Genomic DNA, 16,829 nt, shown 5'->3' with positions numbered 1-16,829 from the left:
CAACAATAGCTTTCTTCTTGCCACTCTTCCATAAAGGCCAGATTTGTGGAGTGTACGACTAATAGTTGTTCTGTGGACAGATTCTCCCACCTGAGCTGTGGATCTCTGCAGCTCCTTCAGCGTTACCATGGGCTTCTTGGCTGCTTCTCTGATTAATGCTCTCCTTGCCCAGCCTGTTAGTTTAGGTGGACAGCCATGTCTTGTCTTGGTAGGCTTGCAGTTGTGTCATACTCTTTCCATTTTCCAAATCTGGCCTTTATGGAAGAGTGGCAAGAAGAAAGCTATTGTTGAAAGAAAGCAATAAAAAGTCAAGTTTGCAGCTTGCGAGAAGCCATGTGGGGGACACAGCAAACACGTGGAAGAAGGTGCTCTGGTCATATGAGACCAAAATTGAACTGACTCTTTCCATTTTCAGATGATGGGTTGAACAGTGCTCCATGAGATGTTCAAAGTTTGGGATATTTTTTTATAACCTAACCCTGCTTTACACTTCTCCGAAGCTTTATCCCTGACCTGTCTAGTGTGTTCCTTAGGATTCATGATGCTGTTTGTTCACTAAGGTTCTCTAATAAACCTCTGAGGGCTTCACAAATTAACTGTATTTATACTGAGATTACACACAGGTGGACTCTATTTACTAATAAGGTGGCTTCTGAAGGCAATTGGTTCCACTACATTTTAGTTAGGAGTATCCAAGTAAAGGGGGCTAAATACAAATGCACGCCACACTTTTCAGATATTTATTTGTAAAAAAAAAATTGAAAGCCATTTATAATTTTTCTTCCACTTCACAATAATATGCCACTTTGTGTTGGTCTAACACATAAAATCCCAATAAAATACATATACGTTTTTGGTTGTAAAATGTGGAAAATTTCAAGGAATATGAATACTTTTTCAAGGCACTGTATTTTTATTTCATTTCATATATTCTAAATGTTTTATATTGTATATTTATTGAAAATTTTCAAGATTATGTTGTGTTTGTGCATAATAAAAAGAAAGTGTTTTCAACTGAAAATATAAATATTCTCATAAACACAAACAAAAATATTGTGCAACTTACAAAATTTGGACTGATACCTTTGTTCTATAGGTCCTCTTTTTTTCAAAAAATATATAGGTTTTCGGGTCTTACATACATGATAGCCCATAATGTTATTTTTTTTTTTACTTGGATATGTGGACAGGGAATGCATATGGGAAGAGGCCCAAACCTGTTAACCCCTGTATAGCTCTATTTGGTCTTTTTCTAGCTTGTGTAAATGATTTACATACTTTTCACTCTTTTGGCTATGTTTGACAAATTTTATTAATGACAAATTTCAACACTGAACTCAAGAACTAAATGTCAGATCTAAACTTCTTTAGAGTGGGTCAAATTCATCTAAAATGAAGACTGGCTCTCCTGCCGTGTAATATTCTGGAGAATGCATGTCTAGTAAGGCTAACCATAGTTTAATCCTGAACAGAAAGGTCTATCAGGATTAGGGTAATATGTGCAGTAAAGTGCCTGGGGCTAGCAGAGAAATGGAAAGTCAACAGCCCTTAGGTTAAAATAGGTACCATGTTCAGGAATTCTTAAGCAAGCAGGATGCAACACTGCACTAATAGAATTTCCCCATCAATCTAGTATTAGAGCATTAAAGAAATATTCACTTAATCTGCTAACACAGTTAAAGGAAAGGCAACAACAAGAGTGAACTAAAATAGCATTTATAACATTAATGAACACAATGACCAGACTAACATAATAATAATCTGATATCTAGTACAAAAGGTCTAATTTTTTTTATAACTTTCTAAACCACAAGCTAAGTGGAAGACTACTGTACTCTTTTATCCTGTTTATGTATTTTTGAAATTGTAAAGAGCTAGTTTGCCACATTGCAAATCTAAAACAGCTTTATAAAAACCTGTGACAAAGAGTTCTGCCACCTGAACTTCTCTGTATTGCAGCTACTTCAAAACTGATACCGAAGTGTCACTGACATTTAAAATATATTTTAAATAAAAAACAGTGGACAGTGAGCCATTCGCAAACTGGTTTGCATTAACATGTTTAATCATCAGTAAACCCTCACTTTAAATTACTTGTTATAGATTGCTGTACACAGACTGGTTAAAAATAACACAACATTAATACAGCTGCTGCCCGTGCTGACCTCTTTCTAAATGTTCGACTGTTATGCTGAACCTCTGCCTTCAATACTTATGGAGTCACTGACACTGAACAATCTTGTAGAAGAAAAAAATTAAAGACAAGCTAGATGTCCTTACTTATTGCAGATTAGTGAGTATTGAATATAAGAGTCCACTGGCAGGGCTTATTTTTATCCCCAATGTTGACAGCATTCAGCAGAGGTGATGGTGGACCAGGGCTCAGGGCAGTTTGACATATCTTTGAATGCGCCCGCGATTTACATGTATGCCGCCGCGATTTACATATCAATGTTGCCCGCGAGTTACATATAATCATGTGTACACTGCACACAGAGCAGGGCTGGGCAGCCTTAGTGACTCACTGGGCTGGGCTTATCTCAAGGTAGGGGCCTGGAGCTGCAGCTCCAATAGACCCTATGGTAATCCAGCCATGGTCCACATGATAGCAAAGGTAGCTAACATTTTGAGAAGGAATCAACAATGGTTGCCTCATTTTTTCAGGACAAGTTCCGTTTAAAACAATACTGAAAATGTTGATAACACTCATCCAGGCTGAAACCAACTTTCTCAGCTCACTCTGCTGAGAAAGCTGAGCTGAGCTGTTTTCCAAAGTACATTTAAAGTGTATTGTATATTATGATAGATTTATATACCCCAGCACATCTCTTACTATTTACAGTGCTAATATTTAGCAAAATCGTGTTTATAATTTTTTGTACAGCACAGAAGCTTGTGGTTTGCCGGAGTGAGTTTTAGAAATAGCTGCCACTATGTACAAATTTCTGTGAGATATTGAGGTCCATTCAGTAAATGGAAACTTGTGAGTGGTTGGTTGTCTACCTATGTATTAAATTGTTTATCTTCACTTGTTCCTCTCTCTTCATTCCTTGTGGTTACCCCTCATGACTCCTCGTGGTCACTCCACTGCCGGGACTTTTTGAGGATTTTGATAATAATAATAATGTGTTTTTTTTTTTAAACATTCATTCATTTACCATCTCTCCTCTTGATAGCCTGTTTTCACAATTATAGTACTCTTATTTGGTTTATTCTAAGTTTTATCTGCTTTATGGAAAAATGTATTTAATTGTTGGCAATGATTGATTTGTAAGTACTTTTGTATATATTTTTGATTATTTGTTGAGTTCTGAGGTAATCCACGCCAAACATTGGTGACATGGAGGATGCTATCTATTCTGGCATGGAGTATGTGATGGGCTGACGTGCCCCGGCTGATTGGATAAGCATTCATATATATATATATATACCGTATATACTCGAGTATAAGCCGAGATTTTCAGCCTCTTTTTTGAGGCTGAAAGTGCCCCCCTCGGCTTATACTCGAGTCATCGCTGTCTGCCCGCTCGATCAGCGTGTCGAGCAGACAGACAGCGGCCATTCTATCATTCAAAAGCCGCGCCTCCGGCTCCGCCTTCGCCTGTGATAGGCGGAACACTGAATTTCCCAGCAGCCTGTGTTCCGCCTATCACGGACATCGTATCATCCTCGTACTACGGACGAGGATGAAAGGATGGCCGTGATAGGCGGAACACAGACTGCTGGGAAATTGTGTTCCGCCTATCACAGACAGGGAGGCGCGGCATTTGAACAGGGGAATGGGCGCCGACGAAGAGCGGTGATCCTGGGACGGGACCGGACGGAGGCTCGGCTCGGCTCGGGACGGGACGGGACCGCACGGGACCGGACGGAGTCTCGGGACGGGACGGGACCGGACGGAGGCTCGGCTCGGCTCGGGACGGGACGGGACCGGACGGAGGCTGGGGACACAGGTAGGCTGGACACACAAGGCCACACACACACACACACACACACACACACACACACACACACACACACACACACACACACACACACAGGGATGGATGGATGGACACACACACAGGGATGGATGGATGGATGGACACACACACACACACAGGGATGGATGGATGGATGGACACACACACACACAGGGATGGATGGATGGATGGATGGACACACACACACACAGGGATGGATGGATGGATGGACACACACAGGGATGGATGGACACACACACACACAGGGATGGATGGACACACACACAGGGATGGACAGGCATATCTCACCCTCGGCTTATACACGAGTCAATAGGTTTCCCAGTTTTTTGGGGGTAAATTGGGGGCCTCGGCTTATACTCGGGTCGGCCTATACTCGAGTATATACGGTATATATATATATATATATATATATATATATATATATATATATATATATATATATGTATATATATATATATATATATATATATATACATACAGCCTAGGGTACGAGGATTGCAGTCTGGATCCGCTGTGCCGATGATGGGTGCCCTGTAGGGGCTCCAGATTATGTATTTTAGAACTATCGAGCAATGTCATTTCGCTATGTGTAGCATGTCATTGTCCATAGAAGTGGTCGGCATGCTGATTGTGTGTGGATCCTGAATAAACTGCGATCCTTGCCAATTCTGTCCTTTGACACCTTCCCCCTTGTTTTTTAGGGGATGCTCTTCTGGGTTCCCAGCCGACCCTCCCAGAAGCTGAGTGGGGGACATGTTCCTGGTCCTGCCCCGCCATTTTCGGAACAGGCACAGTATAGATTTCCTGCCGTGCAGGCCCGAAAATGTACCCGCCACGCCATAAGCTGCATGGAAGGTTGTGTGACAGGCACAAGGAGGACCTTGACTCAGGGCAGCCACCTTCTCCCTTTCACACATATAAATGGGAAGGGAGTAGACAATACAGTCCGTGTGGATGGTTTTTCTCCTCCTACAAGGACCGCTCGTGACTGGGGTCAGCAGCAGCCAAACCATAGAGCCCTATTCACCAAGTTAGTACGATGGGACACTGTGGAAGGTGATCATGCTTTGGATAGTTTTTTCATGGCTGCCACCCCCTAATCACTTTCCTCCCCATCGCCCTTTGATTTTACATATACACATTGGGACTTGTACATCTATATATGCATTAATTTTATAGGGAACTGGTGTATCCTGAACTCTCAACCTTGGTGATTTGATCTGTACTGTGACCAGCTCTCTACAATGTAACTTTGAGGATTTATTGCAGGACTCATAATTTCAAGTGAACTTCTGCACTTGAAATCTTGTATATGTATACATTAAAATCTCAAAAAAAGTTTAAATATTAGCGGCTGCAGTGACCCTTGTATCTTGCACGGAATTATTTCCCATTGTGAGATAAGGTAATGGACTTAGAAGACTTTTTTAATTCATTTGTATAGGTTTGGCCCTGGTTGGGCTCCTGTTATTTGGCTGCATCACACCCCGCCCCTTTTCGGCTGGCTGCACGTCCCCAACTCTCCCCTCCTACGTTATGTAATAAGTACCCCATGCCTCCTGTTTTGACCGTGGTATGTACCATACCCAGTTACAAACATCAGATATGCCATTCTTAAATATATTTAGTGCTCAGTATAAACTGTATTTTTATATGTGAAATATGATGTATGTATATAAATATCAGTAATTAGGTGCTAATTTTAGTATATCTCCCACTGCCAATAGGATACCCTGAAGAAGCTGTTGAAGAAACGCACAGTGATCCATTGATGTTGATACAGTGACTCTGCAATTGGCCCCTACATATGGAAGACCGTTATATATATTTTTACACTGGACTAGTATTTGATCTTTGGGCCTGTTAGCAAGGTTTCCCTGTATTATGTGTTTGTGTTTTCCTTTATATATGGGAGTGATACCATTAGCACACACTCCACAATGTTTAAATGATTTGTGATGTTTTATATTTGTCCTAATAAAATGTGAGTTTTTTACACCTTTACATTTGTGAGCACTTTTTTCAACTTGGGACCTAGTGGCTACCTTTAAAGTCCATCAACTTTTTCCTTTATTTTCAGCTGCCACTATGTAGTCAAATCTGAAACCCTGCCTAAAACTAGCTCAACTGGTTAAATATGTTCCAGCAGATTACTTTAGATTCCTGAACATGGAAAAAGAAAGGAAAATTGTGACTTTTTATTTGGCACAAACTACATAGTAAAGACAAGTTTTGCAACATGTAATATACTCATAAAAAATTTTCTAAACAAATCCATTACAGCATTTCAGGAGAAAACCCTCCTAGCATTTAAAATAAAGAAATATGCCTATACTGTACCTATCAGAATTAAAAATAGAGACTGCCATATTTTAAAGCCCTCATCGTTTTATGTATTGTACTAATTAATACAATATAAAGGTCTACATGTTTCGCTGAACAGATCTGCTTTTTTAAGACCCTAAGCTCTGCTGGTATTTATTATAGCCATATGTAGAAAATGCCCCACTTTTTGATGGCTACCAGATTCAGTATATACTGTATCTGTAACATATAGCACCCATAAGTGTTCAAACATATAATATAATAAATATCTTTGTATTAAGACATTATAGTTCAATTATTTTCAGATTATATAACTACAAATTATATCTACATGGGTCTGCAGAAAGGACCAAAAACAGAGGAACCCTCAAATCAGAAATAAAATTGTTCACAAGGATGGGAGGTAAAGCTCTTCTCTAGAGACTCCACCCTCTGTTCTTTCCTCCTTTCCCTCCCTACCTCCACCCCATCCCTGCCAGTCTCAGGGTAGGTTATTGCCAAATGCACCACATTTCAAGCTGAAATGCATGGGCAATGTCTGCATACTGTAGCACAACCTAGACTTTACCCAAACCAACTCATGTGAATGTACAGGATGCCACATGGATGGACCAAGAATGCTAGTAGGAAGTCCACAAAAAACAGGCACCACTGCATGCACAGATGAAGGGGAAACATTAAACTACAATCACAAATCCAAGAACACACAACAAAACAAAGACATACCAATGAACCATACATCAAAAACAGCAAATAGGCCAAGGGGCTCATAGTCTACATTACTAACACATACATTACACATACAGACACTATTAGAATAATAATTTGATGTAGATTCTTCATAAAGTTCCTTGAGAGCCCTAAAACCCAAGAGATTATTTTGTGCTAATTTGATTTAGGAAGTCAGCATTTTAGTCTTCTTCCCTAACAAAAAGGAACAGATGCAGTCAATAGTTATAAAAAGTATTCAACTACAATCTTTGGATATACATATGCTCGAGGATGCCAGAAAATTAGGCTACTCTGTTGCACATCTTGGGTTTAGCATAAAAAGTCAAGCCTGGGCACTGCCTGTTCCTTTATCCACACCTCAGGGCTCAGGGCAGTCCGCATTCACGCTAGATGTCAAGCCCCACAAATTGCATGTCTGCACCTTCATTATATGTGTGAAAAACACATGTCGCACTTGTGGTGTCATCAATGTTAGTGGCACCCCAAACATGCCAAGCAAGAAGCCTGTTTTGCGCACACACAATCATGCAACAAATGCAGAGAAAAGCACAATTAAAAAGTGAGCAAAGCACAAAAGGTGCAAAAAACGTTTTTTTCCGTGTTTGTCATCTGTAGGGCAGCCTTTTAAATTGAATGGGCTACCCTACGCACAAATCACTACAATGAGCATGAAATGTGCATGTGTGCAGCTCCTGATGTATTACTAAAGTCATGTGACTAGGGGCTTACAGACTAATAGTGAGGTGCAGGAGGTAACAAGGGGTGGGATAGAAAACCTAGATTTTCAGGCTTCTACAGAACTCAAGCAGGCGCATGTAAACTCATGCTGTTAGCTTTGTCTGACAGTTTGTTTACTTAAAGTGAGCCTATATGCCCAGACTATGCACACTAAAGTATTTACATTTTCTGAATAAGCAGCAAAATTTGTTTACTGTAGAACAAGTCCTCATTTACTTCTGTAGTTATATACATTCTGTAAAAAATTAATTTTCAAAATTCACAACTGAACTGAGCTTTTTCCGATTACTTTTTCTTACAACAGAGCTGTTTGAAATCCACAGAAATTGGACTTTAGTCTCTGTTATGGTCTTTGAAGATCTTTGTGAATAAATTACTTTACGGTACAAGCTGATAAAGAGACCAGGGATGGTCTGTTTTTAAAGCTCATTTACAGCTTGTAAAGAACGAGTAAATACATAAATGTCCATAGTCTGGATAGACATGCTTTTTAAAAATCAGGCAAGATTAAAATTGAGGGGACACCATCTGATAAAAAAAATTGCCACAGATCTGCCCCTGCAAAAGAAAGATAAATACTGCTCTTCTGCCTATGCTACTGATTGGCGCTCTGTTGAATAGAAATATTCCTTTGAACTCCAACACTTCTGGTATTGTCAATCTCCTGGTCTTAACCAGGAGACTGACATTCCCAAAAGTGTCAGGTTCTTAACAGACTTAAGTTCAGAGGAAGTTTTTTTCTTCATTTGATCAGCATTTGGATGACTTTGCGGTTAATTTTGTTTTTCACTTTTACATAAAAGTGATCAAAAGATGAGAGTAGTACAGATATTTAGCAAATACAGTACATTTTTTATCATGCCAACATTTTATACATAGAACTGTGACGCCACATATAATTAACTTTTTTACCACTTATTTATTTCAGTATGTCCACTGACAAATGTTTTTATAAAATGTAGCTGTATATATTATACCTTTTAGAGATGTGCACGAAATTGTTTTGTTTCAGATTAACCACTTCGCTCCCAGGCCAATTCTGACATTTTTCTCCAACATGTAAAATTCATCATTTTTTTGCTAGAAAATTACATAGAACTCCCAAACATTATATATTTTTTTAGCAAAAACCCTAGAGAATACAATGGCGGTTGTTGCAACTTTTTATCTCGCACGGTATTTGCACAGCAATTTTTCTAACACTTTTTTTCAGAAAAAAACAGTTTCATGCTTTAAAAAAAAAAAACAGTAAAGTTAGCCCAATTTTTTGGTGCCAAACTTTGGTATTTAAAAATCCCCATAGGCGACGCTTTAAAAAGTTTTACTGGTTACATGTTTTGTGTTACAGAGGAGGTCTAGGGCCAGAATTATTTCTCTCACTCTATCGCTCGCGGCGATACCTCACATGTGTGGTTGGCACACCGTTTTCATAAGTGAGCGGGACTTACGTATGCGTTCGCTTCTGCGTACAAGCTCACGGGGACAGGGGTGCTTTATTTATTTTTTTATTATTCATTTTACTTTTATTTTTTTAGTTTGACACTTTAAAAAAAAATTCAGATATAACCCCCGGAAAGTCGAGGCCGTCCCAGGACGTCCACCCGGTGCAAAGTGGTTAATTTGTTAACTTAGTCATTTTCGGAATTCAATCTGTATATTCGAAATTGTTTCATATATTTGGATCCGTCTCATATATTCATTCTGAAACTATTTGTATTTTGGGCGTTATTTTGGAAGATTGGCTATATTCATTTGAACACGTTAATCTTTTATTTCGGTAGAATTCTTATGCACTCTGGGTTGGATGGAATCTCTGAATCATTACATAACAAATGTAACAAAATACATTTTGGATTAATTTGTTATGTTATGATACAGAGATTCTGATGGATCCACCTCTATCCAGCCCAAACATAATAAGTAGGACTCATCTTATTTCACGTTTATACCTCAATGAATTTATTGCATATGCTTCTATTTCATATGTATTTCTTTTTTTATACTATTGAAAAATGTTAATGCAAAATAAAAACAAAATGGATCCGAATCAATTCGGATCATTTGTTATGTCGTTACGTTATTTTAAATGTTTCAAAAATCTTAATGAAAAGAATGAATATGAATTAATTTGTTGTTTCTCTATAATTTATTTCAGATTCATTAAAGTGTGTTACTATTGTGATTTGGAGATTTGGATACATCTGAATCTATGAATAATGACAATTTTGTCTGAATTTCATTTCGTAAAGACAATAATCGCAGATGTCTAAGCCCTTGTACACACGGTCGGACATTCTGACGGAAAATGTCCGATCGGACCGTGTTGTCGCATAATCCGACTGTGTGTGGGCTTCATCGGACTGTTTCCATCGGAATATCGATAGAGCTGGGCTGTAAAACTTTCCGACAACATGATCCGATCGGACTTTGTCCGATTGTGTGTAGAGAATTCCGATCGGACAAAGTGCCACGCATGCTCAGATCAAATTCCTACACCAAAGCTATTGGCTACTAGCCTGAACGTAGTCCCGTCGTAACGAAATAACGTTATCACATTACGTACGATCTGATTTTCCGACAACTTTGTCCGACCGTGTGTATGCGATACAAGTTTCAGACAAAATCCCTCGGACAAAATCCGATGGATTTTGTTGTCGGAATGTCTGACCGTGTGTACAAGGGGTAATACATTTTTTTTTTACATGGTGATACTACATATGTGAGACTTTTTCACAGCCTGGCCAAATACAGAGACCCAGCATGCAGGGAGCACCATCAGGAACTCTAGAAGCATTAATTACACATATAATTGAATTCCTACCTATCACACTTTGAAGGTCCTGGAGTACCAGGACTGTGGAATTACCCACAAAATTACCCCATTTAGGAATGAAAATGCACCAAAGTATTTGAGGCATAATGAGTCTTTTGAACATGTCATTTTTTCCACACATTTTTGGAAAATGTGGAAAGAAAATGAAAACCAATTTTTTCTTACACAAAGTTGTCAATTTATAGGATTTTTCTAACACATAGCATGTACATAGCAAAAATTACACCCCAAAATCTATTCTGCTACTTGTCCTGAGTATGGCGATACCACATTTTGAAAAGCAAACACACCCAATCTATATTCTATGAGGTATGGGCTGGTGACAGGTCGGGTATTCTGATGGGCTGATAATAAGTACTCGGCTACTCTGATGGGCTGGTGATAGGTGCTCTGATGGGCTGGTGTCAGGTACTCTGATGCTAGTGACAGGTACTCTGGGGCTGGTGAAAGGTACTCTGGGGCTGGTGACAGATACTCTGATGCCGGTGACAGGTACTCTGGAGCTGGTGACAGGTGCTCTTGGGGTTGGTGACAGGTACTCTGATGCTGGAGACAGGTACTCTGATGCTAGTGACAGGTACTCTGGGGCTGGTGAAAGGTACTCTGATGCTGATGTCAGGTGCTCTGATGCTGGGGACATGTACTCTGGGGCTGGTGATGGGTGCTCTTGGGGTTGGTGACAGGTACTCTGGGGCTGGTGATGGGTACTCTGGGGCTGGTGACAGGTACTCTGATGCAGGTGACAGGTACTCTGGGGCTGGTGACAGGTACTCTGGGGCTGGTGACAGATACTCTGATGCTGGTGACAGGTACTCTGATGCTGGTGGCAGGTACTCTGGGGCTGATGACAGGTACACTGATGCTGGTGACAGGTACTCTGGGGCTGGTGACAGGTACTCTGATGCTGGTGACATGTACTCTGATGAGTTTGACAGTTATTCTGATGGGCTGTGACAAGTACTCTGATGGACTGTGACAGGTACTCTGGGGCTGGTGACAGTTCATCTGATGGGCAGGTGAACTCTTTATCATATCACTGTAAAGTCAGGTGCTCTGATGCTGGTGACATGTACTCTGGGGCTGGTGACAGGTACTCTGATGCAGGTGACAGGTACTCTGGGGCTGGTGACAGGTACTCTGATGCTGGTGACAGGTACGCTGGGGCTGGATGCAGGTACTCTGATGCTGGTGGCATTTGCTCTGGGGCTGGTGACAGGTACTCTGATGCTGGTGACAGGTACTCTGATGCTGGTGACTGGTACTCTGAGGCTGGTGACAGGTATTCTGATGCTGGTGACAGGTACTCTGGGAGTCTGATTGGCTGTGACAGTTACTCTGATGGGCTGTGACAGGTACTCTGGGGTTGGTGACAGATATTCTGGGGCTGGTGACAGGTACTCTGATGGGCTGTGACGCGTACTCTGATGGACTGTGACAGGTACTCTGGGGCTGGTGACAGGTCATCTGATGGGCTGGTGATGGGTCCTCTTTATTTGGGGGCAATCAGGCACATCACTATACATTTTTCTTCCAAGTCTCCTCACACACTGAGGAGAACCCGGAAATGGCACTACAGCCATTTGTTGACATGGCTGTGATTGGACACAGCCGGTCTTTACCCTGATTGAGGGTGGGCTGTGTCCAAGGAGCATGCCTCACCACCAATCGTCACACTCACGAGCGGCAATTACGAGCACGACACGTGACTGGCTGTGATTGGACACCGCCGGTCACGTGGTAAAGAGCCATTTCATGACTGATCGGGGTGGGCTGTGTCTGAGGGACATGCCTCATCCCCGATCGCTCCTGGGTGTGCTCACGAGCGGTGATTACATACACAACACATATGACTCGCTGTGATTGGACACAGCTGGTCACGTGGTAAAGAGACTTTTTTTGGCTCTTTACCTTTATCGGGGATGGGCTGGGTCCCGAAGGACATGCCTCATCCACGGTGGACATTCTGTAGGGCCCGCAGGAGCAGCGAGAACTGGAGGATGTCATATGATGTCCACCCGGAGGGAGGAGATGTTCCTGCCAGCCTCATATTACTATGGCCCGGTATGGAAGTGGTTAAGCTGGATACACACTATACAACTTTTGTTGTTCGATTTCCTTTAGATTTAACTATGTAGTGCAAGGGCCTGTCTGATTGCATACCAATTGAAAGTGTTTACGTTTGACCTCATATTATATGGTTTGAGAAATCTAAAGAAAATTGTATAGTGTGTATCCAGTTTTAGTCCTGTTTACCTTTAGCCCCGAAAATGAAAGTAAAAGAAAAACCCACATAACAGGAATAGTGGGGATATCTTTCAATGGTGACACTAGTTCTGGTGACCTTGGTGACAACCAGAGACTCTCTCACTTAAGAGGAATTTTCACTCACATTCTGTTTTGGGCAAGCAAGGGGGAAGGAGGGATCTCTCTAATGTAACATGGATGGCAAAATAAGTGTTATAGCTGTTATAACCCTCCCTTACTCTATACAAAATGAAGAAAAAAAGCTTTGGCACTAGTTCTACTTTAAGATACAAATGATCATCGGAGAGAACATTTGCAGATGTTTTAAAGAAACCATAACCAAAATAGGGAACAACAAACAAATAAAATGTGAAAGGTTCATATAAAAATTGATATCAGGTAAAAAACATAAAATGTACAAATTGTGTATTTACTGAAAATTTAGTAGTTTCCCACAGCCTGAGCCATTGTGCTGTTGTAATGATAGTACTTTATTTTCATTCTCTATGCCAATTTTTTCTTCGGTATCTGATAAAAGTATAGCCCATCATTCCCCCAGTGCTGGGTTTTGCCTTATAATGCAAAATTAAATAATAAATCTGATAAGTTACTATGGGTAATAGTTCCACTTTGGTACTGGTTTCTTTTCTCTGTTTATTTTATAAATAGCTACCATATTAATAGTACAATTGTGTTATATTCCATTACATAAAAGGTACCTTTCTTTCTTTTGTGGCTTAGAACTGTACCACTTTGATAACTAAAACTGAATTTAAAAATAAGGTGGAGTGTTTTATGTGATGCCAATACAGATTTAAAACACAATATCCTGCTGTTATGGAGCCTTGCTTATTCTTTGATATTCACTTTAATACATAGATTATTTCAGGGGTCTTTATTCTTCAAGATACTGTAAATGTTGGAATTTAGAATAACAAAAAAGTGCATCAAGGCTAGCTGCAGAAACTTGAGTATACCTGTGCCTTCTCCAAATACAGTATAAACACAAAATTTGTGATGAAGAAGAAAGAAATTCAAATATATTTGACATACCAGTGTGTAGCTCATGAATCCAAAATACTTAAAGGGGCTGTACAACATATCTATATATTCTACTAATCAATCCTACATATTTCCTTCTACTGAAATATAACTGCTGTTTAAATATGCAGCGGCACAGCACTGACAGCTGGAGAGAGAAGCTGTATCAGGACATTCCTTTAAATTTAAAACATTTTTCTGTTCATCTAAATAAGTACATATTCAATCTGCCTCTCTTATTTTTCATTGATGCCTTTATTTCAATTTTCTTATCAGCCAATGGAGATGAACAAGTGGCAAGTGTACAGGTGCATGTAAAAAGTGTTACTAAACCCAGTACCCTGCATTCACTATATCTGGTCTCTCCAGTGGCATAACTAGAACCTTCAGGGCCCTGATGCAAGAAACCATGAAGGGCCCCCCTGAACCCCAGCCAGGACCCTTCCCTCCGAGTCCGACGGTGGAACTCCAGGGCATGGTCACAGGTATGACCTTTGTGAGCCCTGTAGTTCCACCACTGGTATCAGTATTTTTTTTTATTATTTTTATTTTTTATTTTTAGATGCCCCATTGGGGGACTGTCCCTAGGCAGGATGGGGTCCCCGTCCCCAGAAGAGATGAGGTCCTTTTCTCCAGGGCGGATGAAGTTACTGCCCCCAGGTGAGAAGGGGTCCCTGTCCCCACGTGAGAAGGGGTCCCTGTCACCAGGGGGAGATGGAGGGGGTATGTAATGGTGTGTGGGGGATGGGGTCCTCTCACTCACCATGACCAAGCTGTAGGCCGCGCACTCATCCATGTTGGCCTGGGCTCCATCCAGTGTGCTGGACGGGCGATCAGCATATCTCCCAGAAAGACCTTTCATCATTTGTGTATGACGGGGGAGGAGGGGGGCTGGCACACAAGCCTGCAGTGTCCTCCGGGGAGCCAGCTCTCATAGGGCTGCACTGCATCTGTGTGCTTAAAGTTTGTTTACCCGGGAGAAGTATGCAGTGCAGTGTGGACCAGACTCAGGGGGGGCGGGACTCTGTCTGGGGAGAACGGACATCGGACTGAGCAGCAATGCATGGAGCAGGAGAGGGGTACTCTGAGGAGCCGGCCGAGGACACAGGTCATGCGGGGAATGCACAACTAAAGAGCAGCCAGTGCGATAGTCGAGCATGGAGCTCTGCTAGTCACCCTCCACCTCCAGCCACCCGTGTGCATGGTGCACTGGTACCCCTAGCTGCCTATGCTGCTTCCAGCCATATGTAGAGGGGGCTGCATGGGTCCCCTGCATCACAGGACCCAGTTGCGGTTGTGACTGCTGCACCCCCTATAGTTACGCCCCTGGGTCTCTCGCAGTACACAAAACATGGAAATGCAGTCATTTTAGTAACTATAAAATGCTAAATACCTTTTCTCATCAGCAGTGTATAGCGGTCTTGTCACTTCACTCAGAAAGCTTGTAGGAGGAATTTTCATTCCACTCTGACTGTCCTATGAGGCTGCATGACCGCTGACCCACTGCTGATTGACCCTGCGTGGATATAGACAATTAAATTTTCTATGCACCCTCCCAAGAAAAAAAAAAAAACTCCCTAGCAATACACACCAAACTGAGCATGTGCAGAGTGCCCGCAAGGCTCTGATCTAATAGGAGATGGATTGGGGACAGTAAAAGCAGGGGGTGATCAGAGAAGACAAGAACAAACAGCCTTTTTACACAATTCAGAGGATTAACTCCTTAGGTTCCACAGTGAGTATAACAACCATGTTTTACTGCATATACAGACTGATTTTATCGCTGCGATTTTAGTAACACTTTACGAGGCCAATAAGGATTGGTCTTCAGTGGATATTGCTCAGTAGGGGTTCCCATGTTTTAGAATATCTATAAAAAACGAAAATGAATCTGAAGCCCCATACACACTATCAGTTTTTCTGCTGAGTTTTTCCATCAGATTTACCAAAACCATGTAATATGAGGTCAAACCTTAGGAGTTTCAATTTGTATGCAATCAGGCAGGCCCTTCTACTACATGGCTTGGGTAAACCTGAAGGAAAAACTAAGCAGAAAAACTGATAGTGTGTATGGGGCTTTAGACACACACACACAACATAGCCTTGCAATAATCAATTAAAATTAAATACTATTTAGTACCTGTTATAGTTACAGTATCTCACAAAAGTGAGTACACCCCTCACATTTTTGTAAATATTTTATTATGTCTTTTTATGTGACAACACTAAAGACATAACATTTTGCTACAATGTAAAGTAGTGAGTGTACAGCTTGTATAACAGTGTTATACAGTTTGCTGACCCTCAAAATAACTCAACACACAGCCATTAACCTCCCTGGTGGTATTCCCCAGTGTGGCTTGGGGTGAAAGTTTAGTACCAAAGTAACCCTGAGCCACACATTGCAGAATTCATGCAAAGTTATTTACCTTGTCCCCAGGATCCTGAGATTCCTCCCCGCTGTGTGTGCAAGCTGTGTCCTCCGTCCGATCTATCACAGCACCAGGCTCCTTTCCCTGAGAGCGTTGCGACACATGGGGACGGAGCCCGGTGCCAATTTAAAAAGTGGAAAACACACAATACATACAGTACACTGTAATCTTATAGATTACATTACTGATCACATTATTTCACATCCCTTTTGTCCCTAATGCTTTGTCCAGTGCCCTGCATGCAGTTTTATATTATATATGCTTTTCGTTCTGCCTGGAAACTTGAGATTGTCCATAGCAACCAAAAAGTGTCCCTTTACGTCAAAAGTGGTTTTAGACAAGCTAGAAAACAGCGATAATAAATTAGAATCACTTGCAGAATTGAGCGATAGTGATTTGATTACATTATTGAATCATTTTTATTATTATGATATTATAATATAATATTTGTTATAATTATTTATAGTTATTTTTATTATTATTATATTATAATTTATGGTT

The 16,829-nt window shown here is 41.0% G+C and overlaps 1 protein-coding gene across 4 annotated transcripts in view; it reads left to right on the top strand.

Moving 5' to 3' along the window:
• TTC29 (tetratricopeptide repeat domain 29) overlaps window positions 1-16,829 on the top strand; it is a 449,656-nt gene that overhangs the window by 361,894 nt on the left and 70,933 nt on the right. The window contains exon 11 of one of the 4 annotated variants that reach the window (XM_077476998.1): window positions 5,711-5,987. The exons of the other annotated variants lie outside the window; for them this stretch is intronic. Coding sequence (XP_077333124.1) covers window positions 5,711-5,769 — 59 coding nt within the window. The 3' untranslated portion in view covers window positions 5,770-5,987. Of the gene's footprint in view, window positions 1-5,710; window positions 5,988-16,829 lie in introns of those variants that run through there. 4 annotated transcript variants of the gene reach the window in all.

Source organism: Lithobates pipiens, unplaced genomic scaffold (assembly GCF_037356315.1).
Source record: "Lithobates pipiens isolate NorthernLeopardFrog02 unplaced genomic scaffold, aLitPip1_a1.2 Scaffold_13, whole genome shotgun sequence".
NCBI lineage: Eukaryota > Metazoa > Chordata > Amphibia > Anura > Ranidae > Lithobates > Lithobates pipiens.
This window is presented reverse-complemented; position numbering and strand designations above follow the sequence as displayed.